The 26,564-nt window shown below is 44.8% G+C and overlaps 1 protein-coding gene across 8 annotated transcripts in view; it reads left to right on the top strand.

The window, feature by feature from the left end:
* The first annotated feature begins 1,552 nt into the window (after positions 1-1,552).
* The window catches only part of LOC123285344 (coiled-coil domain-containing protein 93-like), a 157,142-nt gene continuing 132,130 nt past the window's right edge, over positions 1,553-26,564 (top strand). For 3 of the 8 annotated variants that reach the window (XM_070507484.1, XM_070507480.1, XM_070507483.1), the window contains exons 1-2: positions 1,553-2,030; positions 19,365-19,844. Coding sequence is in view for 4 of the 8 variants with exons in the window: in XM_070507475.1 (XP_070363576.1) it covers positions 6,778-6,795 (18 nt within the window). In the remaining 4 variants the exon portion in view is untranslated. Of the gene's footprint in view, positions 2,031-6,551; positions 6,796-19,364; positions 19,845-26,564 lie in introns of those variants that run through there. The other 5 variants (XM_070507475.1, XM_070507474.1, XM_070507473.1 and 2 more) reach the window with 3 other exon arrangements.

Raw genomic sequence — 26,564 nt, 5'->3', positions numbered from 1 at the left:
CAAAAGCTTCCGCAACGTATGGAAAGCAGAGTTTCAAAGAGATATTTGACCACCCATGTTCATAGCAGCATTACTCACAATAGCCAAAAGGTAGAAGTCTCCTAAGTGTCCATCATGGTATGTACACACAACGGAATATTATTCAGCCTTAAAAAGGAAGGAAATTCTGACACATGCTATAACACGGAGAAACACTGAAGACATTATGCTAAATGAAATACGCCAGTTGCACAAAGACAATTACTATATGATTCCACTCATATGAAGCACCTGAGTAGTCAAATTGACAAAAAGTAGAACGGTTGCCAAGAGCTGGCAAAAGAGGCTTAGGAGAAGTTGTTTAATGGCTATAGAATTCCACTTTTGTAAGAGGAAAAGAGTTCCTGAGATGGCTGCACAGCAATGCAAACGTACTTAACTCTACTGAAGTGTACACTTAAAAGCGGTTAAGATGGTAAATTTTATGTTATGTGCATCTTCCCACTACTAAACTTTTTTTTTAAATCCCCATCCTATTTATCAAACCTGACTTTCCAGTCCTGTGGTCTGTCTTTCCCCCGTCCCCCGCCCCAGTTTCAGTTAGACTGCTGTCTTCAGTGCACTCCCAGTGTAACACCCACTCCCTTTAGAGCCTTTGCCCCATGGTGTTTCTTCTCTGGAATGCTCTTTCACCGTTACCATCCATTTCCAAAAAGTTGCTTGTGCTTTCGCCCGAAAGATCGGTTATCTTTTCCAGATCAAACCAGGAGTCACAGCCTCCAGGTCGTCCCTCCTCTTTGAGACCACGCTCCTCTCCCTTTCCTGCACCAGAGAGGGGCCTACACCGGCTCTGTGTTTAATGCGGTGGCTGAGTCTCTCCAACTATCTCTTCTACGCGCGAGCATCAGGGGCAGCATGTCAGTTCTCTTCCCGCATCCCGCGCCCAACACACATGCACGCCAGCAGCACGGAGCTCGGCGCACAGGGGCTCCAGGGACAACTCGATGGTCCGCACGTCGAGACGGAGGAAGAGCGGTCTCCCCGAGGCCGCGAATAATCTCACACAAAAGCTTTCCACGGCAAATTCCCGCGAGCGCACGGGCCTGACGCGGCAACTGTGGTCCTTCAGCATCCTTTAAGGCGGCCCCGTCACTCGCACCGTTTTCTACCCTCGGAAACCCTTCCCCTCGCAGCATCCGAGAGGAAAGCGAGCGGGAGGACGGAAGCAGCGCTTTTTATGGAGACCCTCAAGGAAGAAACAGTCTCGAGCCGACCGTCTGAAGGACCTCCAAGGCCTACACCGGCCCGCTCCGCTTCAAAACAGGCAAAAAACCGTTAAAAATCTGTGTTTCCGGCCGAAGCGTCCGCTCCTACTGGAAACAGGGACAGGAGAACGGAGGCCAGCCCAGGGACGGTAAGCCACAGGACACAATTTCCTTCATTCAAATCGCTCGATGGGGCGGGACACGAGTAACCCGGAAGTGGAAGTCCGTATCCTTCCGGTATTAGAGCCCGGACCGGAGGAGTTTCCGGCCAGACTTTTACCCAGGCTTTCCTGGTTCTACCATAGTTCTACTCAGCACACTCCCTGCTTTCTGGTGCCCTACTGCCGTGGCGGCTTAGATCCGATCCTCCTTGCCCAGCCGGAGTTTTGCCGCAACTCCCCAGGAGGCTCTACTGAACCTTGGCTACCCTTGTCTGAAATAACCTTTACCCTACGGGTCCCCATCAGGGTCATCTGACGTTTGCCAGGAGGTGAAAGCTCCCGGGATTTGTATCTCCCGAAGCGCAGGTCGGCCCGGCCGGCGCCTGCGCGGGGCCTTACCATAGAGAGGGAGCCGCCTCTCTGGTCCCGGTTTACACTCTCTATGGTACAGCCGGCTCGTTGGCCATAACTGGAGACAGGGAGACCGCAGTGCGCAGGCGCTCGCGGCTGCTTTTTTTTTTTTTTTTTTTTTTAATCTCCGCACCGAGCGCTTAACCTCATTGGGGTGGAGGAGAAGGCGGCGGCTGTCTGGTTCGCAGCGGCAACAGCAGCGAATGATACGGCTGTAAGTACCGGGTTATGGTGAGGAGATTTAGGCCCCGGGCCCCTGCCCCCTCCCTCGCAAGTGACGGGCGCCGAATTTGGGTGGCGGCGACTTGCAGCGCTGTCACCGGCTCTCGGGTGCACTTTGGGGGAGGGGGCGGCCCTTAGGTGGGAGCCGGCTGAGGGGCGGGATGGGAGGGTTGTTTATCCAACCAGTCGGTCGCTGATCCCAGGCTGCTTTGCCGGGGGGGGGGGGGGAGGGGGCGTGGGGTCAGCCCGGCTTTGTGTCCCCCTCCCTGTTCCTCTCCGAGAGCCCACCCCCGCCCCCTCCGTGACCCGAGGCTCCGGCCAGATAGGAGACGCCGGCGGAGCCCGAGTGGCGTTTGAAAAGAGCCCGAGATTGCAAGGGGAGGCGGCGAGGGAGCGAAGCCCACGGCAAGCAATCCTGGGCGAGGGCCGGGTGTGGAGAAAGATCCAGAGGGAAGGGGTGCCGGGGAGGCGGGGTGCCGGGGAGGCGGGGTGCCGGGGCTCCGAGCCTGCCAGACAAAAGCGGAGCGAGCGGCGCCGAGCCCAGCCGCCGGCCGGGCGGCCTCGGGGGTCCCCCTGGTCCCTGCGGCCGCAGAGAGCTGCTTTCGGAAGCTGGGAAAGCGGACGAGTGCCGAGTTAAGCCTTGTGCAGCCTCCTCAAGTTGCCTTTGTTGTGCTCTCGCTTCCTTCCTCCGGCTCTGCTCCTGTCCCTCGTTGCCAGAGCTGTTGGGTTTCTAGGATAGATATGGAGGAAAATGCTGCCTCTGCTTTGTGGGGCGGATTGGTCTATTTGTCAACATCAGAATGTAACCTTACAATATTTTTGTGGCCTACCGTCAAGTGTTTCCTTAAACAGTTGTGCACGAGGGCTCTGCCTGAAATGTGTAGTAATCACAATGTCTGGTGGTGGGGGCGAGGCAGCTGCTTTTTTAATGAGTGATTCTGAGGCCACTAAAGTTTGAGAACTGCCTCGGGACTACCTTCTGGCTAATTTTCTGCGAGTTTCTTCATGGAGTGCGTCTTTCCTGTGGGTAGAGGCAGAGAGTGTCGTGAACGGTTGCTCAGACATGCTAACAGAGGCCTGTTGTGTAGAGAGAATGAACTGTGCCTTTCCTAATGTCGAGGAGCTGCGTTCACTCTAGGAACAATAAGCCAGTCTTTCTAAGAGTAGTTGAACTGCATAAAAACAGCTCCTTCTGCGTAGTCTTCTCGTGGTTCTGGTGGCTGTGTTTTATTGAAGTTCTGCTAAGTCTCAGAGCTCTCCAGACCCAAGCCGTGTCCTGCTCAGCCTTTGGTTGGCCCAAGGGTGGCAAATAGACCTATTGTCACAATAGCAGTGACCATCATAGATTGAACAGCCAGCATTTGCCAGATACTAGGCTGGGTGCTATATGTAGACTTTTGCCAGTTCTTTTTTTTTTTTAAGATTTTATTTATTTTTAATTTTTCTTTCTTCTCCCCAAAGTCCCCCAGTACACAGTGTATATTTTAGTTGTTGGTCCTTCTAGTTGTGGCATGTGGGATGCCACCTCAGCATGGCTTGATGAGCGGTGGTGCTAGGGCTGCGCCCAGGATCCGAACCAGTGAAACTGTGGGCTGCTGAAGCAGAGCACGTGAACTTAACCACTCAGCCACGGGCCTGGCCCCCTTTTTTTTCTTTTCAATTTAATTTTTATTGTGACATATATAAAACATAAAATGTGCCATTTTAACCATTTTTGAGTATACAGTTCAGTGGCATTATTTACATTCATATTATTGTGCACCCATCACCACAATATGCTTCCAAATCTTTTCCACCACCCCAAACAGAAACCCTGTAACCATTAATCCCCATTCCTCCCTCTCGCTCAGCGCCTGGTAATTTCTAATCTGCTCTCTGTCTCTATGAATTTGCCTCTTCTAGATACTTCATGTAAGTGAAATCATGCTTTGTCCTTTTGTGACTGGCTTATTTCACTTAGCATAATGTTCTCAAGGTTGATTCATTTTGTAGCATGTATCAGAATGTTATTCCTTTTTAGCTGCTGAATAATATTCTGTTGTGTGGGTGTACTTAATTTGGTTTATCCATTCATTTGTTGATGGGACTTGGATTGTTTTCACTTTGTGACTATTGTGACAAATGCTTCAGTGTATATTGGTTTGCAGATTTCTGTTTCAGTCTCTGTTCAATTCTTTTGAGTACATAGGGTTTCATTTTCTCCACATCCTTCCCAGCACTTGTTATTTTCTGCTTGTTTGTTTGTTTTTTGATTATGGCCATCCTTGCACGTGGAAGTGGTATCACTGTGGTTTTGATTTGCATTTCCCTAATGACGTAGGTGTTGAGCATCTTTTCATGTGCTTATTGTCCATTTGTATATCTTCTTTGGAGAAATATCTATACAAGTCCTTTCCCATTTTTAAATTGGATTTTGTGTCTTTTTGTTGTTGAATTTTAGGAGTTCTTGTATATTCTGGATATTAAGCTCATCAGATACATGATTTGCAAATGTTTTCCCCCGTTCATTCTGTAGGTGGTTCTTTCACTTTCTTGATAATGTCCTTCGATGCACAAAAGTTTTGAATTTTGATGAAGTCCAGTTAATCTGTTTTCTCTTTTGCTGCTCATGTTTTTGGTGTCATATCTGAGAATCAGTTGCCAAATGCAAGGTTGTGAAGATTTACTCCTGTTTTCTTCTTAGAGTTTTATAGCTTTAGCTCTTACATTTAGGTTGTTGATCCATTTGGAGTTAACTTTTGTGTCTGGTATGAGGTAGGGATCCAACTTCATTGTTTTGCATGTGGATATCTAGTTGTCTCAGCACCATTTGTTAAAGACTGATAGAAGCTTTTTAATTACATCATTTAATGATGAGAATACATTCTGAGAGATACGATTTCATCATGTGCAAACATCATAAAGTGTACTTACACTAACCTAGATGGTCTAGCCTACTACAAACTTAGGCTGTATGGTGCTAACCTTATGGGACCACCATCGTATATGTGATCTGTCGTCCACCAAAATGCCGTTAAGCAGTGCATGACTGTGCTTGTTTTCTGTATCACTCACTGGCATTTATATTTTGCTTTGGGTTTTTACTTCATTGCCTACTCTTCTCAACCTCTACACGCTCACACTGCCCTCTTTTCTTCCCTTAAAACAGAATACATAGACGTTGTGTGTGTTACAGCTTTGCTGCTTGACGTGTGTAAGATGCACTTAATAAATGTGAGTTCCCTTTCTTTTAGTTTTGTGTAGTTACTTTTAAGTGGCCTGTGTTCTAAGATAGGTTACTGTATAAGGGCCTTCAGGGTAGGGTGTATACCATTTTTCTTGTTCCCCAGTTTCGGACCCTCTTTTGTGCCCCCATCACTCTGGTGCCCAGTCTGGTACCACGCAAGTGATGTGCTTAACTTTCATGGACTGAATTGTGAAGCTAAACATAGATCTTTGTGAATACATTTGGGTAGTTGCAGAAAATTATCCTCAAAAGATTAATGATCAGTGTATTATAAAGTTCTTCAGGATTTTTTCTTTTAATTTTATTGCTGTCTTATTGGTTTATAACATTGTGTAATTTCAGGTGTACATTATTCTGTATCAGTTGTTGTGTAGACTGCATTGTGCTCACCTACAATAGTCTAGTTTTCATCCGTCACCATATGTATGTGCCCCTTTACTCCTTTCACCCGCCCTCCCCAACCCCTGCCCCTCTGGTAACCACTAATTTGGTCTCTTTACCCATGTGTTTATCTTCCACATGTGAGCGAAATCATACAGTATTTGTCTTTCTCTGTCTGGCTTATTTTACTTAAGGTCCATCCATGTTGTTCCAAATGGGACGATTTTAACCAGGTCCGTTTAAGTCATTTTTCCCAAATGTGGAGATTGTTCATAGAGTGTAGGTCTTTTAAATGCCTCAGGAAGTTTTTTGTATGTGAGATAGGTGGATAAACCTGTTAGGTTGCATAACATGGGGTTCATTTCATGGATGATTGAAAAAATCTTAACTTATTTAAGATTATGATGAGTTTTAATTTGGGAATTTAACTCATTTTAGGTGTGATTTTTGTGTATCTAGACCCTGCCTTTTCATTTTTGACAAATGTTCTCAGTGTTACAAATTATTTTGAGTTTGTGCAAGGAGTTTGTATTACTTTTCTAACAAAAACATTAAATATCATTAGAAGATTCTTTTGCTTAAAAATCCCAAAAGCTAACTAGTGGAGAAGTATCTGGTCTTTCTCTCTGGGTTCGTGTTATCAGATTTCCCTCCATCGCATTCTTTAGTGTTCAGCAGGGTCTCATGTTACTTGTGCTAAGTGATCAGACCTCCCTGGGGAGTCCGTTCTGTAATCTCTGGTCCAGATGTCAGTGAAGGGAAGGCTTAGCTTGAAGGTTGGCCTTGGTGTTCTGTTTTCCGGTAGGTGTTGCCTCCTCAGTAGGCATTTCCTAGGCTGTTGTTACATAAACATTTGGATCATCTGAGATGCTGGTTATTCATCCAGTGCTTATTTTAGCAGATCCTCGTTATTAACAGTGAAAACGAAGGAAGGAATTATTTTCTTCTCTTGTTTTCTAGATCTAAGCAACATAAGATCAGAGAGGCCAGAGCAGATCTAGTATTTCATGTGCTTTCAAGATAATTGTCAAGCAGCAAAGTGGTTCCACAAGAGCGTGCACTCCCTTAGTAGGCACAGTGGTTTATAGGGAGAGTAGGCAGGAGAGATGCTGACTGTTTTCTGGCCTTATTTATGGAGAAGTTGAGCCTGGTATGTATCTGAACCTATAGCTCTATCTTTGTGTGTGTATTTTATCTAAAAAGTTTGATTCAAGAAGTGTTTTTATCTTTTAATATATCACCCTCCAGGTGTGGGCTCCCATTCTGAGGAGGGTGGCCCTTTAAAAAGAAATGCTCTCAATGCCACGTTGCTCTCTGTGGAGCTGATTCAGGCTGCTGGGTGTGGTATTTTAGCCTGTTGCTGGGTTGAGCTTACCTGTTGGTAATGATTGGCATGCCAAGTAGATTGCCTATGGCCTGTGATTGCATTTTTTAAGTGAACACGATGGAAAAAGCTTTCCATTCTCTCATTCATTTCAGAACTTGGAGTAGATTTCTGAAATTCCCAAGGGAGCATTTGTTTGGACAAAGTAATCATATTTGTCTGAATTGTGTAGTAGTGATTTGTGGAATCTTGTAAGAATGACTAAGCACTGGAAGATTAGGAACAACTAATCATTTGATTGCTAGACCTTTTGGGGTGGGATTGTGTGACTGGAGGGGATGCAGAAAGGGTGTCCCTAGGTGTTAATGAGAAGTAGACCAAAAACACAGAGAGCCTTTGATGAAAACTACCGCCGAAGAGAGAGATTCTGGGCTGTATCCTGGGTATACAAGCTATGTACCTGGGTATTCCTATATACCTTGATCAGAATCTTCATTCAGCAGACTTTGCTGCTGTGTCTAAGGACAGAGAGAGGGACTCTCAGCCCTGGTCCCCAAGAGCTGTACCCCTAAGCGGGAAGGCAGACAAGTAAGGAGACGGTTATGATTCCTGTGAACGTGTGCTACTGTGGGAAGACTGAAGAGGGAAGCGCTCCTAATCTGGGGGTGGAGGGAAGAATGTGTCCCTTTCCTGTTTTGATCTGAAGGATGCGAGGCCCTGAACCAGATACATGTGCCCCTGGTTGTGCGTTCTGGGGCCTGTTTGTTGCCTTCCATTCGTGAGAGCTCTGTTGGCTGGAGACCTGGCTTGTGACCACAGGACAAGGAGCCTGACTCTTGGCCAGATTTTATACGCCATGGTCTAATTTTATGAAGTGGCTGCAGGCGAGAGCCAGGAAAAGCACCCTTGCTGGGAGAAGGCAGTTTGAAACAGACATCCTGCAGAGAGCTCTAGGTCTTGATAAATTCAAGGCTATTCTGTCTTTAAATCTTTACTTGAATCATCAACTGATCAGTGATTCAATTTTGGGATTTTGGGGGCGGGGGTTAGACATGGTGCTTTTGGGAAACTGGTTGCTGTTGAGATGGCTTCTGGATAGTGATGGAATTATTAAAATTATATAATTTTTCTTGTAGGAACAAGCTTATTACATGCATTATGGGCTGTAAAATCTTTTTAAAAAGATACCTAGGGGATATTCTTGTGTCCCTTTTTATTATGAATGAGTTTAAATTTGTTGTAGTTATATATGAAGATTCCTTTCATCTTGTTTAAATTACCTAGAAAGGAGAAATAGAACTGCTACTTAAGTGCATTACATTTTTTAAATTTTTTGAGCAAATAATACACATGATCTAAAATTTAAGTTTTCCTCTTATCCTATCTGCCATCCACTCAGTTCCCTTCCTGGAGACATCAATGTTAATGATATATGTGAAAGAAATGCGTATATATACACACGCTCACACTCCTTCCCCTCCTTTTTTGTACAGATGGTAACCTATTACAGACCACCCTGCATTTTGCGTTTTTGTTTTGTTTTTTTTTCACTTAATATGTCTTGGAAATCATTCTATGTCGGTACATTAAAAACTTCGTCATTGTTTTTTAAATGAAGAGTATGGCTGAGTAGTAGGCCGTTGTATGGCATACTGTAATTTACCCAGCCCTCTATTGAGGAACATTTAGTTTTTTCTAGTCTTTTGTGTTTATAAACTATGCTACAAAGAATAATCTTGTAATAATTTATTTTGCACATGTATGAATAGGTTCCTGTAAGTCAGTATTTTGGGTTGAAAGTTACGTGTCTTTAAAATTTTTGCCAAATTATCCACCTTACAGGTTTTAACAAAGCCCAACCTGCAATATGAGAATCCTGTAGTTAATATACTTAAAAATGTAATTTTGTAAAAGCATATGACCTTGTCTTGTCATGTGTCATTTTTGAATTAAAACATGGCTGTAGTTCAGTGATCAAAAATGAATTGAGCACTTATCTTCTCATTATGTATTTGTATTTCTGTCTTTGACTTTGCAAGAATTCCATGGCTGGACAAGGTTCAGAAATAAGCTTTGTTTCCTTATAGGTGTTGCTAATCCTGCCTTCTTGAGTTGAGTACTAGAGACGGACAGTTTGCTGAATAACTGGACCTTTTTATATTTTTCAGTTCTCGGTGTAGTAAGTGATGATGCCTATGGTGTCAGGATTACAATTCTCTTTGACTTTACAAATAACTTTCTGGTATTTATTGGGTATGGTATGGTTTGACTAGGAAGAATATTAACATACTTTTTAATGTTTTAAAATTTATATTCCCTTTGAATAGATAATATGTACATGGTTAAAGGGTTTAAAAGGTACACAGAAATAGAGTGAAATGTAAGTCTTCTTTCACCCTTTTCTCCATTCGTCCACATCCCATTCCCAGAGGCAACCACTGTTTTTTGGTTCTTAAACGATCTTCCAGATGTTCTATGCATGTACGAGCCAGTACGTGTATGTATAGGCTGCAGTGTCGTTCTGTTAGTACCACTGTTATTTTTAACATGTGTTATTTCTTGTTATATAAATAGTATATTTCCATTGTAAAAAGTACAGTGTTAACATTTGGGTATATTTCCTTCTCATACTTTTTCTGTGCATGGAGTATATAAGTGACTACTTTTTATTTTAGAAACAAAAATGGTGTCATAAACACCAACATGCTGTTTTCTAGTTGCCTTTTTCACTAAATTGGTTGTAGAGATCTTTCCAGGCCAATAAGAACATGCTTTTACTATCATTCTCAGTGACTGCACGGTTTGCTGTTGTTTGGATGCACTGTAATTTCTTTCCCAATTCCCTGTTCTTGAACATTTAGGGTTATTTTCATTAAAAAAAAAATTCATGAACAGCTGCAACGAACAACTTTATATTTTAGTGTACTTGACAGATTATTTCCTTAGATAAATTCTCGCATTTGGACTTGTCAAATCAAAAGATATATTGAAAGCTTATTGATAGATGTTTCCAAATTGTCTTAAATAGCTATGAATTTTATTCTCATCAGCAGTGTATTAAAGTGTATATTTGATTATATTCAAGTACATTCTTTTTTTTTTTTTAAAGATTTTATTTTTTCCTTTTTCTCCCCAAAGTCCCCCGGTACATAGTTATGTATTCTTCGTTGTGGGTTCTTCTAGTTGTGGCATGTGGGACGCTGCCTCAGCGTGGTCTGACGAGCAGTGCCATGTCCGCGCCCAGGATTCGAACCAACGAAACACTGGGCCGCCTGCAGCGGAGCGCGCGAACTTAACCACTCGGCCACGGGGCCAGCCCCGTCAAGTACATTCTTAAGTGATCTTTTTTCCTTAAATGTAGGACTAGAGTGAGGGTTAGGTCTTTCGGTGTTTTAAAGAAAAGCATGTTTTGTTGCATGAGCATAAGTCAATGTTGAAAAAATCCCGAGGCAGCCACAACTCAGTTTGGAAAGCACGAACATCCTCATGTCCAGTTCAGTATATGCTAACATAGTAAGGCACAGATCTCTTTTTTGTGCTTTTGGAATTTTTCTTAATTTGCATTCATAATAGTTTACATCATTGTGAAATTTCAGTTGTACATTATTTCTTGTCTGTCACCACATAAGTGTTCCCCTTTACCCCCTGTGGGGCACCCCCCATAACCACCGAACTGTTTCCTTTGTCTGTGTGTTTGTTTATATTCCACATGAGTGAAATCATCTGGTGTTTGTCTTTCTCAGTCTGGCTTATTTCGCCTAGCATAATTCCCTCCAGGTCCATCCATGTTGTTGCAGATGGGATGCTTTTGTCTCTTTTTCTGGCTGAGTAGTATTCCGTTGTATATATACCGCGTCCTTATCCAGTTGTCACTCGATGGGTACTTGGATAGTTTCCATGTCTTTGCTATTGTGAATAGTGCTGCAATGAACATAGGGGTGCATATGTTACTTTGGATTGTTGATTTCAAGTTGTTTGGGTAGATACCCAGTAGTGGGATAGCTGGGTCATATGGTAGTTCTATTTTTAGTTTTCTGAGGAATCTCCATACTGTTTTCCATGGTGGCTGCACCAGTTTGCATTCCCACCAGTAGTGTATGAGAGTTCCCTTCTCTCCACATCCTCTCCAACATTTATTATTTTTAGTCTTAGTGATTATAGCCAATTTAACAGGCATAAGGTAGTATCTTAGTGTAGTTTTGATTTGCATTTCCCTGATGATTAGGGATGTTGAACATCTTTTCATGTGTTTATTGGCCATCTGTATATCTTCTTTGGAAAAATGTCTGTTCATATTCTCTGCCCCCTTTTTGATCAGGCTGTTTGTTTTTCTGTTGTTCAGTTGTGGTGCTTTTGGAATTTTTTTCCTGAATCCATAAAGTATGAGTATAAAAATGTCATTTTAGTAATAGCAATGTTCTGTCATAATTGAGAAATATAGCAAATTTTTCCTAGCTGTTGTGCGTAAGCCTAGCAAGGTACAGATTTAAAGTTGGTATGCTTGAAAAATGGTTGACTGGGGGTGGGTGGGAAGCAGTATGTGAAGTTGTCTTTTCAATAGTCTTTGTCGTTGCGCAGCTGACGTTCCAATTTATTTTGCTCTGCCAGGTCACTTACATTGCATTGTGCTGTCGTGCTATCAAATGACATATCAAATGCTCCTCTCTTCTTACCCACCTAAGTCTGGGGACGTCACGTTTCAGAAACCTCTTAGAAAATCTCCCCTGCGAGCATAGATGATCTTTTCTGCTTACCTTTTAAGCGGGTTTCGCTCTTAGAAACCACCTCTTAATATGGTGCTAGAAACTGAGATTTTAATTTTTAAAGGGGAGACCTGATTTTTATGTATATATGGGATAAGTAGTCAGTATAAAAAGTGGGAGGTAACATGAAAAATTTAAGATTTTGATAATTGACAAGTTTTTTTCTTAACCATGGTCTAGATGCAGACCAACTCTAAATAGTTAAGGGACGGACGTCTGTGGACACTATAGCACCCAATAACAGTAGAATACACGTTGTTCTCAAGTGCGTGTGGAACATTCCTCAGGATAGATTGTATGGCATACATGAAACCAGACTCAATAAATCGAAAGGATGGAAATCATACAAACTATGTTCTCTGACCACAAAGGAATAAAATTAGATATCAATGACAGAAATTTGGGAAATTCACAAGTATGTGGAAAACAACACACTCGTAGGTCACCAGTGGGTCAAAGAGGAAATCACAAGGAAAATTAGAAAATATTCTGAGATGATCGAAAACAAAAATACAACATACTGTGGTGGTGATGGTTGCACAACAATGTCAGTGTGCTTAATGGTGCTGAACTAAAGAATTAGAAGTGGTTAGAATGGTAAATCCTACGTATCTTTTACAATAATTAAAAATAAAAAAACAGCTATCCCTCATTCATTGTTCAACAATAAGTGTTTAGTGAACACCTCCTATGCTCCATGCAGAAGACAAACAACACTAAATGACATACCATAACTTAGACCTCGTATGCTCCATGCAGAAGACAAACAACACGAAATGACATACCATAACTTAGACCTCGTATGCTCCATGCAGAAGACAGACAATGTGAAACAACATAGCATAACTTAGATCTCGTATGCTCCATGCAGAAGACAGACAACATGAGACGACATACCATAACTTAGACCTTGTATGCTCCATGCAGAAGACAATGCAAAACGACATAGCATAACTTAGACCTCGTATGCTCCATGCAGAAGACAGACAACGTGAGACGACATAGCATAACTTAGACCTCCTATGCTCCATGCAGAAGACAGACAACGCGAGATGACATAGCATAACTTAGACCTCCTATGCTCCATGCAGAAGACAGACAACGCGAAATGACATAGCATAACTTAGACCTCCTATGCTCCATGCAGAAGACAGACAACGCGAAACGACATAGCATAACTTAGGCCTCATATGCTCCATTCAGAAGACAGACAATGTGAAACGACAGCATAGCTTAGACCTCCTATGCTCCATGCAGAAGACAGACAACGCGAAACAACATAGCATAACTTAGGGGCATCAGTGAGAGCAGTGCTCCGAGGCAGATCGCAGCTGGACTGTCTGTACCTGTACTGTGCACACCGTGGAATGTTACCCAGCCATGAAAAGGAGTGCAGCACTGATGCACGCAACAACATAGAGAAACCTTGAAAACAGTGTGCTAAATGAAAGAAGCCAGACACCCAAGGCCATGTATTTTATGACTCCATTTATATGAAATGTCCAGAAAAAGCAGATCCATTCAGTCACAAAGTAGATTGTTGGGTTTTGTGGGTTTAGCAAAGGGGGTTAGGGAGTGACTGCTAAAGGATGTGGGGTTTCATTTGGTGTGTGTATGGAATAATTCTCAGACATCCTTTTAATAAGTCTACCCTCTCACCCCAAGGGTGGGGGTCAGCAGTGTTTCCAGGCTGGGAACCGGTCCTCTGGCCTTTCCAAATTGCTTGTTTTCCTCTGAAGAGGCCCCAGTCTCTTGTCTTTGTGCTTGTCCATGTTTATTTGCACATTGCTTTTACCTGGAATGTTTTTTGCATTCTTTCTATGCCCCCGTTACTCCCACTCCCCAAGAAGAAACTGAACTCTATTAATGACTACCAGTGACTGTTTGTCTTCTGATTTTCGACTCAAGCAAACTTCATTCATTCCACAAATGCTTCTCCAGTGCCTTGTTGGTGACAGTCATGGTTGTAGGCATGAGGTAAACAAAATAAACAAGGTCCCCTTCTTCACAGGGCTGTCCTCTGGGAAAGTCAGACAGCAAACAGGGAAACTTACATGCACTAGAATTACGTCTTGTCATAAGTGCTTTGAAGGAAGAGAACAGGGTGCAGTGACAAGGGACCCACTTAGAGTGGTTTTTGAAGGGCTCACTGAGGAGGTGACATTTAAGCTGAAGTCGACAGCGAGGCTAGTGTAGGCATAAGGAGAGTGTTTCAGGCAGAAGGAATGGCAAGAGCGAGGGCCCTGAAGTGGTAGAATTCAGAACCAAGAGGAGGCCAGTGTGTGTGACTAGAGATGTTTGGACTGGAGCTAGAAATCTGGGAGTCCTCAGTTTATAGGCAGTTTTTAAATTCATGGGAATGGATGCTGATGGTTTGGGAGTGAGCAAAGTGAGAAGACAGGAGGCATTGGACTGAGCCTGTCACCAGATCCCTCGAAAGGGAGGAGAGAGGGTTAAAGAAGCTTGGTAGATGCAGCCGGAGAAGTAGCAGGAAGGCGTGAGATCACTTGTTTTCTGGGAAATGGGGAGTTTTTCTGAAGGAAGGAGTGGTGAGCTTTGGAATGCTGCCGAGACGTGGAGTTGCTGAAGTACAGAAGAGTGTCCCTTGGACTTTCCAGCATGGAAGTCGTCGGTGATGTGACAAGAGCAGCTCCGGGAGAGCAGTGCTGGCGGGGGAAGCCCAATCAGAGGGGCTTCAGGTGGGGCGGGAAGTGCATCCATGCAGCCAGCTGGTGTAGACAGCTGTTTAAAGAAACTTCACTGTTAATGGTGTCATTGATGAAAGGCGTGGCAGCCCAAGAGAAGGCCTTTGAAAGATGGGTGAGTTAGAAGAAGTTTATAAGCTTCTGGAAATGAGCCAGGAGAGGAGGAGAGCTTGCTGATGCTGGAGAGCAGACAATTGAAAAGTTCAAGGTCCGAGGAGGCAAAAATGAGAGTTTTTCCTCCTTATCATAGAAGGGAGAAAGATGCGGGTGGTTGCCATGATTTGGTGGTGGAAGCTCTAAGTCATCTGCACTGCTTTCTTTATCAACCAAGTAGGAGGTAGGAATATCCGGAGAGAGCTGCAGGGTAGGGAGCTGGGCGCCTGAGGAGGTGGGCAGGTCGTTTGGGAGAGAAGGGCAGGCAAACTTAGAAGAGAACATGAGTTGGAATGTGGGGTGGTGGTGAAGGCCTTTCTGAAGTTTATCATCATCAGTTAAAAATGAAACTGGTTGGAGGTGTGTGTGTGTCTTCTCTTCGGCCCGAGTGACTGTCTGCTGCAGGCACGAGAAGGCTGCTTGCGATGAGATGTGCGGAGTTCATGCAAGGGTCCAGTTTGCCGGCACTGTTCCAGAAAGAGAGGAAGTTGAGGGTAGTCTCAGACTATTAACACCCCCATGGGATTTAATCCGGACTGAAAGAAAGCGAAATTGGGGGGGGGGGGTGTGTGGCATTGAGTGGGTTGGGGCGCTGTGCTTGAACTAAAGAGCTGAAGGTTGGGCAGTTGTGGTTGTGCAGTGGGAACTGAGAGAGAGACAGGGAGAGGTTGCTGAGGCCTGAGAGCAGACAGCTGGAAGGTTGAAGGTCTGAGGAGGCGGAGAGGAGAGGGTGTGCCAGCTAGGTGGATGTTGAAGCCGCTGAGGAAACTGAGAGGAGACAGGGAAGGAGGCTGGAGGCTGCATCTGCAGTGAGTGAGGCATGACCTGCGGGCTGACCGAGGAAAGCAGGGCTGGGACAGCGGCCGCTGCATCTGCTGCTGTGACTGCGATGCCCATCCTTGAAATTCCCCCTTGAATTCCCTCAGGGAGGGTTTTATCTTCCTTTCTCTGCCACCTATACCACCCTCTGCAAACCCCCAATTTAGGACTTGTCCCAACACTGTCGCAGCTCTTTGCATTTCTCTCTTCCTTCTTCCAGGCAACAGCCTCCTCGAGGGCCTTGAGCGTGTCTTACATTCGGTGATTTCCAGGAGTTAGCATAGTACCACACTTGTCACCTCATCGGCAGAGAGTAGATGTTTGTTCACGGAGTGAACGCATGGGCTTCAGAGAGGGGGGCTGTGGGAGGGAGGAGAAGGAGAGAACAGACGTGACAGGTGGAGGAAGAGCAGACCTGTCACGGCAGAGCAGGCAGAGTGTCTCTATAAAATTTCAAACGGGATCATCGTTACAAAAATTGTTATAATGCAGAAATGTCGTGAGAAATAAGGAGAGAGAGAGAGGTGCTATTTATAAAAATTGCCCTTGCCAGCCCTTTCCATCCCTATTCTTTTTTAATGTATATGAAGCCAGTATTCTCCCCAGTGCCACTCAGGAAGTAGCAGAGTCAAGATTAGAGGTTGGAATTCTCCACTTTGTTGCTCTTTTTATTACATCAGACTGTCTTATTGTGTGTTTTCTCATTCATTATTCTTTCTTGGTGGAGCTGGTATCTTTTAACTTCGTCCTGTTGGCCTGCAGCAGAGTTGGGCTGTTGTTCTGGTCCAGGTTGCTCTGTCAGTTTCTGCTCTGCAGGTGCTATAAAGGAGAATGACTGTAGGACCATTGTCTTGACCTTTTCTTGCTTTGCCCCTAAGACCAAAATGAAGTGGCAGGACAAGGTTGAGATGCTGGAAGCTCACTCCTGGAGTGGGGGCAGAGAACGTGATGTTGGGGAACGGAAGGGCAGTTGCGTCTGGGGTTGGGTTTGAAGGGAGTTGGGGCATTTTCCAGAAACACCTGAAATGTGTCCCTTTTCCCGGGGACTGACACAGTAGCATTTAGGGTGCCCCAAGCTTTCATAGTGAGATTTTGCTGAAGGAGAAAACTTTGCCTGGTAAATTGAGAAGAGAAGAGGTGCTTGGCTTTTCTGACGTCACTTACCTTTTCTTCTACATCATTTTTACCTTTCTCTTATTATTTTGGAAAATGTGTGAAAGTTGAACTTTGTTTTAAAGCTTAGCAATAGTGTTACATTCTGAGTAGTTTCTGATGTCTGCACTGCTCTAAGGTCATCTTGTGTGTGACGCCTCTCTTGAATGGTGATTACAGAAGTGACGGCGGGGACTTCGAACAGGCGCTGCTCTAGTCCGTGAGCTCCTGCGGCCGGGCGCCGAGTCCCGTCTGTCCTTATGTCCCAGTGCCTTCCAGTAATGCCTTACGCACAGTCACAGGCCTGGTTTGTATTCACCTCAGCCCTGGGTCCCCTCAGTGAGCGCTGGGTCCAGGGCATCTTCAGACGGTGGTTTCCTTGGCGCACTCTTCCCCTGTATTTTTCTTGGTTTGCTGTTGGTTTCTCTCTTTATGATGTAATTGTAAGTTTCCAGAAAGCTCTTCCTGTGGGGTACAAGGAGAAGAACAGGTAAACTTGCTTGAGTAGCTAAAAATATGTCTGAAAGGATCCACAGGAAACCAGTGACATTATTTGCTTTCAGGCAGGGACCCTGGGTGGCTGGGGCAGGAGTGGGACGGAGGCCGTGCCCTTTTGTACAGTGTCATTCGAGAACTATGTGATTGATATTCCCTGAATACCCACTTTCCCCGTGAAGGCAGAGATGGGGAAGGTGCTCAAAAGCATGGGGAAAAGGTACCAAACAAATCCAGTTTAGTAAGCATAAATGTAAGCTGATCATGTTACTTTTTTCTTTTAATTAAGAAAAAAAAGGAAAGCAAGGATGCAGTCTGCTGTCTGCCTGCGGGCGTCCAGTGTCTTTCATTCTGGGGTTTCCTACGCAGGAGTTTGTGACCTGCTTCGGAGTGTGCTCAGCCCTTATTGTGTAATCACCTTCAGGACGTGTGTATTATTTGTTAGAAATCTCACACAATTCTGATTGAAGGGGAGGTTTTTGTATAGTGTGTATTTTGAAACTCACAGTAGAGAGTCTTGAATGACTGCGATCATTCCTCTCCCAGGAATGGGGACTTTGCTCTCTTGCCTGTTGTTTGCTAGCCGCTTAAGCGTGAAGTCTGACCTCCTTTCCCTGAGTCGGAACAGAACTAGGCCAGACTGGTAATAGCAAGGGTTTGAAGGTGGGGAAGGGAGATTGGTGGTTCATGGAGCCTTGGGAAATCACTCACCCATACCTTGCCTCAGTTTCTTCATCTGTAAAATAGGGATGTTACTACCTACTTGACAGTGTTGGTTGGAGAATTAGAGATTTTATATAAATCATCTAGCAAGGAACCTGACACCTTGGGTAGATGCTTAAAAATGGTATTATCATCATCATTATTGGTTGGTGTCTGTTGACTTTAGGCCCTTTGAAGGAGTAAAGGATATGAGATTGTTTCCATTGAGAATGAAAAGTAGATATTTAGAGGAAGGAGGAGTGTATCAGTGATCTGTTGGTGTGTCACGAAGCGGAGTGTGCGCACCTAACCGCTCGGCCCCGGGGCTGGCCCCAAGTTTTATGTAATTTAGAAGTGCACATTTACCTGCTGCACCTGAGATCTGGGATTTACTGTTGTGTGAAGAACATTTCTATTTAGTACAGTTTCAATAGGCTGCTGCATCTTGAAGATAGGTTTTCTGTGGGTCTTCGTAGGTTAGAATGAAAGGAAATGAGAGAAGAAATTGAAGTAAGAAATAAATGTGTTCAATTGGTCCAGCAGATTAAGTGGTCAGCTTGTTCAGTTTGTCTAAGGAAAATGATTTTGGTGCTTTCCCTATTTCCTGTATTTTGCGCCACTCCAAACATGATTTTGAGATCTCCTGATTTCATAACAAATGCCAGGCCCAAGTGGTGCTGTTGTCAGCTGAGAATACTGTGTCAATAACGGATCAGGATGGGAGCCTGTTTCTTTTTCTCCCTCCGTCACTCTCTTTTCTTTGTTGGTGGGGGGCGGAGGCTGGGACTACTGCTCACCCTGTTGTAAAGCCGCTGAGCAAGGTTGGTGTAGGTGCTGCCTTTGACTTTGGTTACTGTTACCAGGCCGGCCACTTTGGTCACTGGTGTTTCTGATGGGCCTGCCCCATATCCAGCTCTTGGTCATTGATTGATTGATTGATTGATCGATTGAGGAAGATCAGCCCTGAGCTAACATCTGCTGCCAATCCTCCTCCTTTTGCTGAGGAAGACTGGCCCTGAGCTAACATCTCTGCCCATCTTCCTCTACTTTATATGTGGGATGCCTACCACAGCACGGCTTTTTGCCCAGCGGTGCCATGGCCGCACCCGGGATCTGAACCGGTGAACCCTGGGCCGCCAAAGCGGAACGTGTGCACTTAACCGCTGTGCCACTGGGCCGGCCCAGCACTTGGTCTTTTAAAACTGAGAGTGAGGCAGTAAGCTACTTACTCTGCCTGCAGTGATTCAGACAAAGAGTGGTGGTAGGGTCTTAGAGGGAAGCAAAATTTAAGCTAGAAATAAATATGCTAGCTAAAGCAGAGGATTGCTTTCCTGACTGGTGCACTTACAAGCTGGAAAATTGTGAAAACTATCAACCCACCAACTGTGTAGCTCATTGGCTTCTTGTTTTGGGCTTCAGTGTTCTTCCTGATAAAAATAATAATTATGTTATTCTGCTGTGGTTGCCAAGCGTTCATGCTTCTCACTCCACTTGGGATTGTAAAGGATTCTACAACGTGAACTGCTTTGTCGGTGATTTAATGTTTCATAACATTTGAGTGTTATGTTATCTGTGCTGATTGTCGTTTTCTTCTCTTACTTTTCAGAATGGACTGCTGAATTATGAAGTATTTCAGACCCAATAGTAGAACATCGCTCTGCCACTCACTCCTTTATCTCCTACTAGTTATTTAAATTGGACTTTTAATATCCTCCCAGCTGCTCTTCAGACACACGTGGTGCATTGTTGCCATTCCGCGGATTGCATCTTTGAAACACAGGCTCTTAGTAACCTTCCGCAAACAAAGAGGCCACCTCCTGGATACGTTTACCGGGGGCTGTCACGCTGACTGCCCTCTAGCTTTTGCTGCATCTGGATTTGAATTCCACCATGGAGCCTCGCATGGAGTCCTGCCTGGCACAGGTGTTGCAGAAGGATGTGGGGAAACGACTGCAGGTTGGCCAAGAACTCATAGACTATTTTTCAGACAAACAGAAGTCTGCTGACCTTGAGCATGACCAGACTATGTTTAGATAAGCTTGTGGATGGACTCGCTACCTCGTGAGTGAACTCTCGCAATTACAAGGTAAGCTGTGCTATACCAGGCCCTGTTATAAGTGGCCAGGCTGCCTTGGTGAATCAAAATTGGGCCTTAGGAAAAAATCCTTTGTGAGCAATGAGAATGATTCCTTGGCTTCCAACAAGACACTCAGTCAGGTTGTGGCTTTTGGGCATTTCATTCTAGAGCAAGTAGAGTTTTCTTTGATTTTTGTTGGAAATCAAAAAAGCCTTATCCTTTAGCACTTTGAGAGAAGGCTAACTGAACAGATAAAGAGAGGCTTTTATGTTGGAAAGTTTACAAGCACTTGCAGCCTTGAAGTTAAAGTGAATATTGTGTCTTGCAGCAATGGGTCATGAGACCTCGGTGAGTGGCCCTTCGTGTGAATAACAAATGTCTTCACTGATTTTCTCTGGGGGATGGAATTGGCAATAGGATGTGGAGCGTTTTACCTTCAGGTCACTGGTTTGAAGTTGGCCCAGGTGCCTGGCTACAAATAGTCTGAGTTGCCAAGGATTCTCCTGTGACCTGTGTGTAATGGCCTGGAGGATGTCCTTCAGGTTCTGAAGATCAGGGCTCTTAATGCAGCCTTGGTGGGTCAGAGGGGGCAGCAGGGTCCCATGACCCACGTGAGTTGTGACGGGTGCCCATATTCGCATTCAAGGACTGAATTTTCATGAATGAAACTGGGCAGGACAAGAAGTGCTGCAGAGGTGTCGTTCTGTCTCCTTGCCTACAGCCCCCCAGGCTGTCTTTTAGTTTGCCAAGAGGTGGCCCCTTTAGATCAAGGTTGAGCTGGAAGAAAGAGTGAGAACTTTGTATGACTGCTGCTAGGTGCCATAGACATTGTGAAAGGGGCTTACAGGAACAGAATCTTCTGTAGTTTTTTATTGACCCAGTCTTCTGAGATTGATTTGCACTTGGAAACTGGTGCCTACTGGATTCCTTTGTTTGCTCTGATTTAGACTCTGCTTTCCAAATACTTAAGCCTCCATCTCGTCTAAGATTCAGCAGGCCTTATACTTGTTAATGATGTTACCGAGGACCCTAATATTTCACTTACAACTGGGTATAAAATTTATCCTGTCTTTGGAAGCTGAGCTTAGAATTTTATTGATTCATCTGTTTATTCATTTAGCTGAAGTTAGCAAGTGCTTCTTATGTGCTCAGCACTGGTGCTGGATGGTGGGAGTGTTACAGAAATGAGAGGTGATAGTCGAGTCGATACGTTTTTGAGGGCTGTGACACACCTTGTCTGTGTTTAATCACGGCTCCACCACTCTTTCTGTGTGCACATTAGGATGCTTCTGGCTGAAAGTGCCTGAAAACTGACTCAAAGTTTCTATAAGGAGGTTGAGTAATTCCCATTAAGAATTTAAGAAGGCCGCAGTAAAGGCAGTGTCCAGGGAAGAAGAGTGTCTGTGTGTCTTTTACTTGAGAGGAAACCTTCCTCAGAAGCTTGCCGGCAGACTTTCACATCACAGTGGCCAGAATGGCTTTGCGTGCCCACCCCGGCATCACTGGGAAATTGACGGTGTCCATGATTGCTTTCAACCGTCATGCTTAACCTCCTGGCCTTAAGATCGGGTCCACCCTCCACTGAATGAAGCATCTAGTGTGAAGGAGGGAGAAATGCTTGACCAATGTCTGACTCCTGTTAGGAAGGAGGTTAGGGACAGGACTGAGGTAACACGCATGTTAAATAAGTAACCTATGGAGTGTGTTAGACTGTGTGAGCTTTCTTAACCTCTCCAAGCTTTAGTTTCCTCATCTGTAATGTTGGGATAATCAAGTTATTATAAGCACTCAATGAAAGAGTGTGTATAAAGCTATCACACGCTTGCCACCCAATAAGCATTCAGACATCAGTAGTCGCTGTCAAGACTTGCTTCCTGTCTTGAAGGAGCTGGTAGTCTGGAGGTGGGCAGTGACAAATAAGCAAATGATTATAATATAGTATCATGCGCAATCATAGAGAGACAGAATTGGGTGGAAGACAGAAGAAGAAAGTAGTAACACTGCCTGGAGGAATCCAGGGTTTTCAGGATTGGATAGTTTTTCCAGAATAGCATTTGCAGGGTCACAAAGGAGTGAAAGATTAAGACTTGACCCTTTGTGACATAATTTCTAAGAAAGACAGCTTGGTGCAAAGGAAAGACGGGGTTTGCTCCCCACTTGCATTTAATCACAGACAAGTCACTTTACCTGTCTGTGCAGTGCAGCTGTTTGACTGGGTACACTCTCGGGAGGCCTCAGGCCCTCTTATCTTAGGTGACTTCATGCAGATGGCTTTGCGGTCAGGGCCCTGTCTTATGGTTCTAACTGTACACACTGCTGGCCCCCGCCACCCCCTCTTGTTTATGAGCTCTTTAAGTGTGGTGACAGCGTGCCTCATTCACACCTGGAGCCCACAGCCTGGACCATACATAGTAGGAGCTCAACGAGTACTGGTGACACGAGTGAACCCAGGTGTTTAGCGAGGCTGCTCCGCAGGCATTCCCAGTAGCTTTACCAAAATCTGAAAACGTTTCTTTTAGTTCCCCCTCACTTTTTTTTTTTTTCTTGATGATTGAGCAAGATTTCTCATTCAGAGCCTGAGGTACATTTTAGGTTTTATTTGACATGTTTGTATGTTATGGATTGAAGGGATTTGCTTTATGTTAAACAAATGTTGAAGCTTGGCTTCTTGAAATTTTTTGGTTTTAATTAAGCACTGAAAAGAGGAGGGAAGGGAAGTAATTTTCACCTTCCAAAACAATGGTATTTGGGTGTCGTTATTCCTTCTGTTAACAGGGAACGTAGATAAATGCCAGCCCAGTGTCTTATTTAGAAAAATAGTTGGGTGGAGCTTGAATTAGTTTACATTTGAGTGTTAACGTGGTCGACAAATCTATTTGGTACTAATTGCAGTTTAGTAGCTACCATTTATTGCCTGCTTACTATGTGTTAGGGATTTTATCTGTCTTATCTCATTGAATCTTCACAACAGCCCTGCAGGATAGATGGTGGCATCCTGATTTTATACATGAGGTAACTGAAATTACCCAGAATTAGGAGGTGATTTCTGCTCGTGGTTATGGAACTGGGATGTAAATGTAGGTCTCTTTGATTTCCTAGCCACTGCTCCTTCCATAAGAACAGGGGTCCGCAAACTTTCTTAAAGGCCACATAATAAATACATTAGGCTTGATGGACCGGATGGTCTTCTTGCAAATATTCAACTCATTTGCGCCATTATAGTGCAAAAGCAGCCACAGACAAGAAGCAAATGAACTGGATGCTGTGTTCCACTAAGACTAATTTACAGGAACAGGCGGAGGGCCAGTGTGGCCCGTGGGCCGTGGTTTGTCAGCCCTGAACCCAAACACTGAGCACCTGCTGTGTGTAAACACTTTTTCTTCAGTGCTGGGAACCATTCATGATTCCTCCAGGAGAAGCGTCAGGCTGGTAATTTGCATATAATTTGGGGATGGGGGTTAAGCAGAGCAGTTTGTTTTTGGAGCATTTTATATGATATTTCAGGAAAACGTGCCTTTTTTAGCTCTTTCGCTGAGACTCCTGTTAGGATCAGTATGCATTCTCCTGGCGCCCCTGGTACCTGCTGCGACCTGGCTTTAGACTTTCTCGGGTAATAGAAGTCATCCTGGGGGTTGAGTATTTGGTTATTTAAATAATGCCCTCACACAGCCAGAACACGGCAGGGCTGCCCGTGCAGGTGCTGTTCAACCCGCCAGGACTCACTGGGTTCTGTGTTGTCACAGTGACCATGGGTCGCGTGGAGGGAGATGGGAGACTTGTTTATGAAGCTTCTTTTCTGGACTACTCAGACATTAAAAATGAAAACAACAACCAAACAGTTTGAAAACGGCTGCCCTCATGGATCTGGTCTCCTCTTCCTGTTTTCCTTGATTAAAACTTGAAGAAAGAGAAGGATGGTGGGGTAGCTTCCTGCACGTACCTCCAGCTACTGTTGTTTTCTTCCCTCCTCCCTCTTGAGGTGAGAAGGGATGAAAGGTAAGAGTGGTCTGACCTGAAGAGGCTGCCTGGGCGGCCTGGAGGGGCTGAGGGAGACCCATGCTGCGCAGGTTTCCCACTTGATCTCGACAACTTTTATCCTGCTGAACGGCGCGGTACTGGGCGGCCGCACGGAGCCTCACGGGGCCGGCTCTTCCCCTTCCAGTGGGCTCGGTGGAAACACAGCATCCTGGGGGGACCAGGTGCTTTTTGTGAGGAGAGGCCCACAGTCCTGTCTTCGCAGCTCCCAGATCCCAACAGCTCGGAAAAGCTAGTGTTTTTTGTTTGTCGTTTGACCTGAAGTGAACTAACGTGAGCCTCCTTACAGTCTTTATTTACTTGCTTAGGGGATGTTTTGCTGCAAAAATATTAATATGTTCGATTGTGGGTTGCTGCCCCAGATTCTGTTTGAGGGGATATATATTTATTTATATATGTAAAACTGTGTGCACTATTTTACCTTTCTAAAACCTGAAAAATTCTGTATTCCAGAACCCCTCTGGCCTCCAGAGTTTTGGCTAAGCGATTGTGGACCTGTATTTAATGTTGTAGAATAATAATGAAAGCCCGTGGTTATGGAACCGTTACCATGTACCAGAAGTTGTGCTAAATGTGTGTTCATTTTTGACTTACAATTGCCGTATGAGGTAGATATTGTTATCTTCTTTTTATAGATGAGGAGACTTATGAACAAATAAATCAAGTAACTTGTTGAAGGTGACAGAGCCAGTAATTAAGGTTTCTGAGATTTGAATCCAGGCGTTTAGGCAACAGTGGAAGTTAATTAAATGCTTGCGATGTGCCAGATACTGCCCTGGGGGCTGGGCGTCCAGTGGGGAAGACAGGCCTGGTCCCTGCCCTCACAGTGCGTGGGTGGCCAGTGGGCGGCCAGTCTAGCTCTGTCTCCATCTCCTGTGTGTGGACTTCATCCCTGTGCACTGCTGTCTGAAGGCCCATGCCGTGCTGCCTTGTATTTGAAATGTGTAGGTTCCCTAGTGACCTAGGGTTTCCTTTGTCCCTGCCCTAGCAGTCTTTATGGTCCAAGTCGGGGACAGGTAAGGCAGATGAGGGCAATGCCCAGTGGTGGATGGAAATAACTGGCTGTCCAGTTGCATCGTTGGAGCGTCTGTCAGTGCTGTAGTGTGAACAACAGAAGCGCCAGGGTGTGCTTCGTCGGAGAGGTAGAATTAAATAGGGCCGGGAAGAATCAGGAGGAGTGAGCTGCACAGGTTCAGAGGAGCCTCTCTGCCTTTCTTGCTCCTCCCTTTCCGGGCAGCGCTATCTCTGCGGGGCTGTAGAAGATCTCGTCTCTCCTTAAGCTTCTTTACAGAGCACAGTGTTACCCCTGCCCTGGATCAGGTGCCGTTTGGGTCGTGAGGGGAGGGTGTTGACAGATCGGGGAGGTTCCTCTTGGTTCCCTTGCCTGTCTGCAAAACCTTGGCTTTCAGTGAGGTTTTTATTTTCTCCCTTGTGTCCTTGAGAGGAGAGCCAGAAAAGATGATTGGATTCAGATTAAGTGACTTCTGTTTCTTTTTCTGGCTGACTGCTCCGTGCTGCCATCAAGTGATAAATCCCCTCAGAGGCTGTTCATTCTCCCCAGGTTTTCCCTGCAGTGTTGTTCTGTTGGTTGCAAGAGGTGAATTTCTCTGGGTGTAGTTTAAGAAGACAGGTGCCTCTGTTGTAAGTAGAAAAGGTACAGTGAGCAGTGTTAAGCAAAAGCAAAAAAACCTCAGGAAAAGTTATTTCAAGAAAATTTATGTGGATTGTCGAGTAAAAATGGTGTCCTTGATGTATGTAATTAATGGCATTTCTTCCGAAATACATGTGTATGTATATGTGGGGGCAGCAAAATATATTGGCAGCAATTCAGATTTGAATATGAACAGTGTGGATTCCTGTCCTGGCACTGCCACTTAGATTTTTGAGCAGGTACCTTTCCTCATGTGTAAAATGGGTCATGGTGTCTACTAGAAAGCGTTGTTATGAGGATGCAGTGAGCCAGTACATAAGGTGCCAGTAGCGCTTAGTACGTAGCCTGTGGTCAGTAAAAGGAAGATGATGAAGATATTCTGTAGTTGTTGGGCCAGATGATAACGAGATCTGTAGGAAGGTAACTTTTATGTGGGAGCGAGGTTGCGTGCCTTCCTGGAGTTGTTGTCAGCTATGCCCTGGAGCAGAGGCCTTAGATCTTTTGTATTAAGATGAATCCTTGAGCTGTGCACTGTTGACAATAAAGAGCAGAGCAGCAGCTGGCCGAGAGTTCTAAGGGTGAGCTTAAAACCTCCTGGTAAAAGCCAGTCCATTGATCGAGGACCCCAGCTTTAGGAGGATTTCATTTATTCTTTTTATTTTTAACATTTACTTCATCTTGTTTCAGAAAGCTAAAATTTAAATAAGGATTCATACAATAGGAGAAATCATAAATTGAATGTCAAAGCAAAAAGAAAAAGGAACAGCTGGGGTGAGGACATGGCGCCAACAGTGAGGCTGATGAGTACAGGAGAGCTGGCGTTTCCTAATAGCTAACATTCTGGAGCACTCATTATGTGCCAGAAACCATGAAGTGCTTCACGAGTTTCCTCATGACGTGGTCCTGTGTGAGGAGCCCTGGGATTATTCCCATCCCTCTGCTGGGGAGGCCGCCTGAGAGAGGTGAAGGAGCTTGCCCAAGGCCACGTAAGTAGCGAGTGTAAGAGGCAAGATTTTAACCTGGAGAGTCTGACTCCAGAGCTC

This window comes from Equus asinus, chromosome 4 (assembly GCF_041296235.1).
Source record: "Equus asinus isolate D_3611 breed Donkey chromosome 4, EquAss-T2T_v2, whole genome shotgun sequence".
NCBI lineage: Eukaryota > Metazoa > Chordata > Mammalia > Perissodactyla > Equidae > Equus > Equus asinus.
Note: the sequence above shows the minus strand (reverse complement) of the source record. Positions and strands in the feature narration are given on the sequence as shown.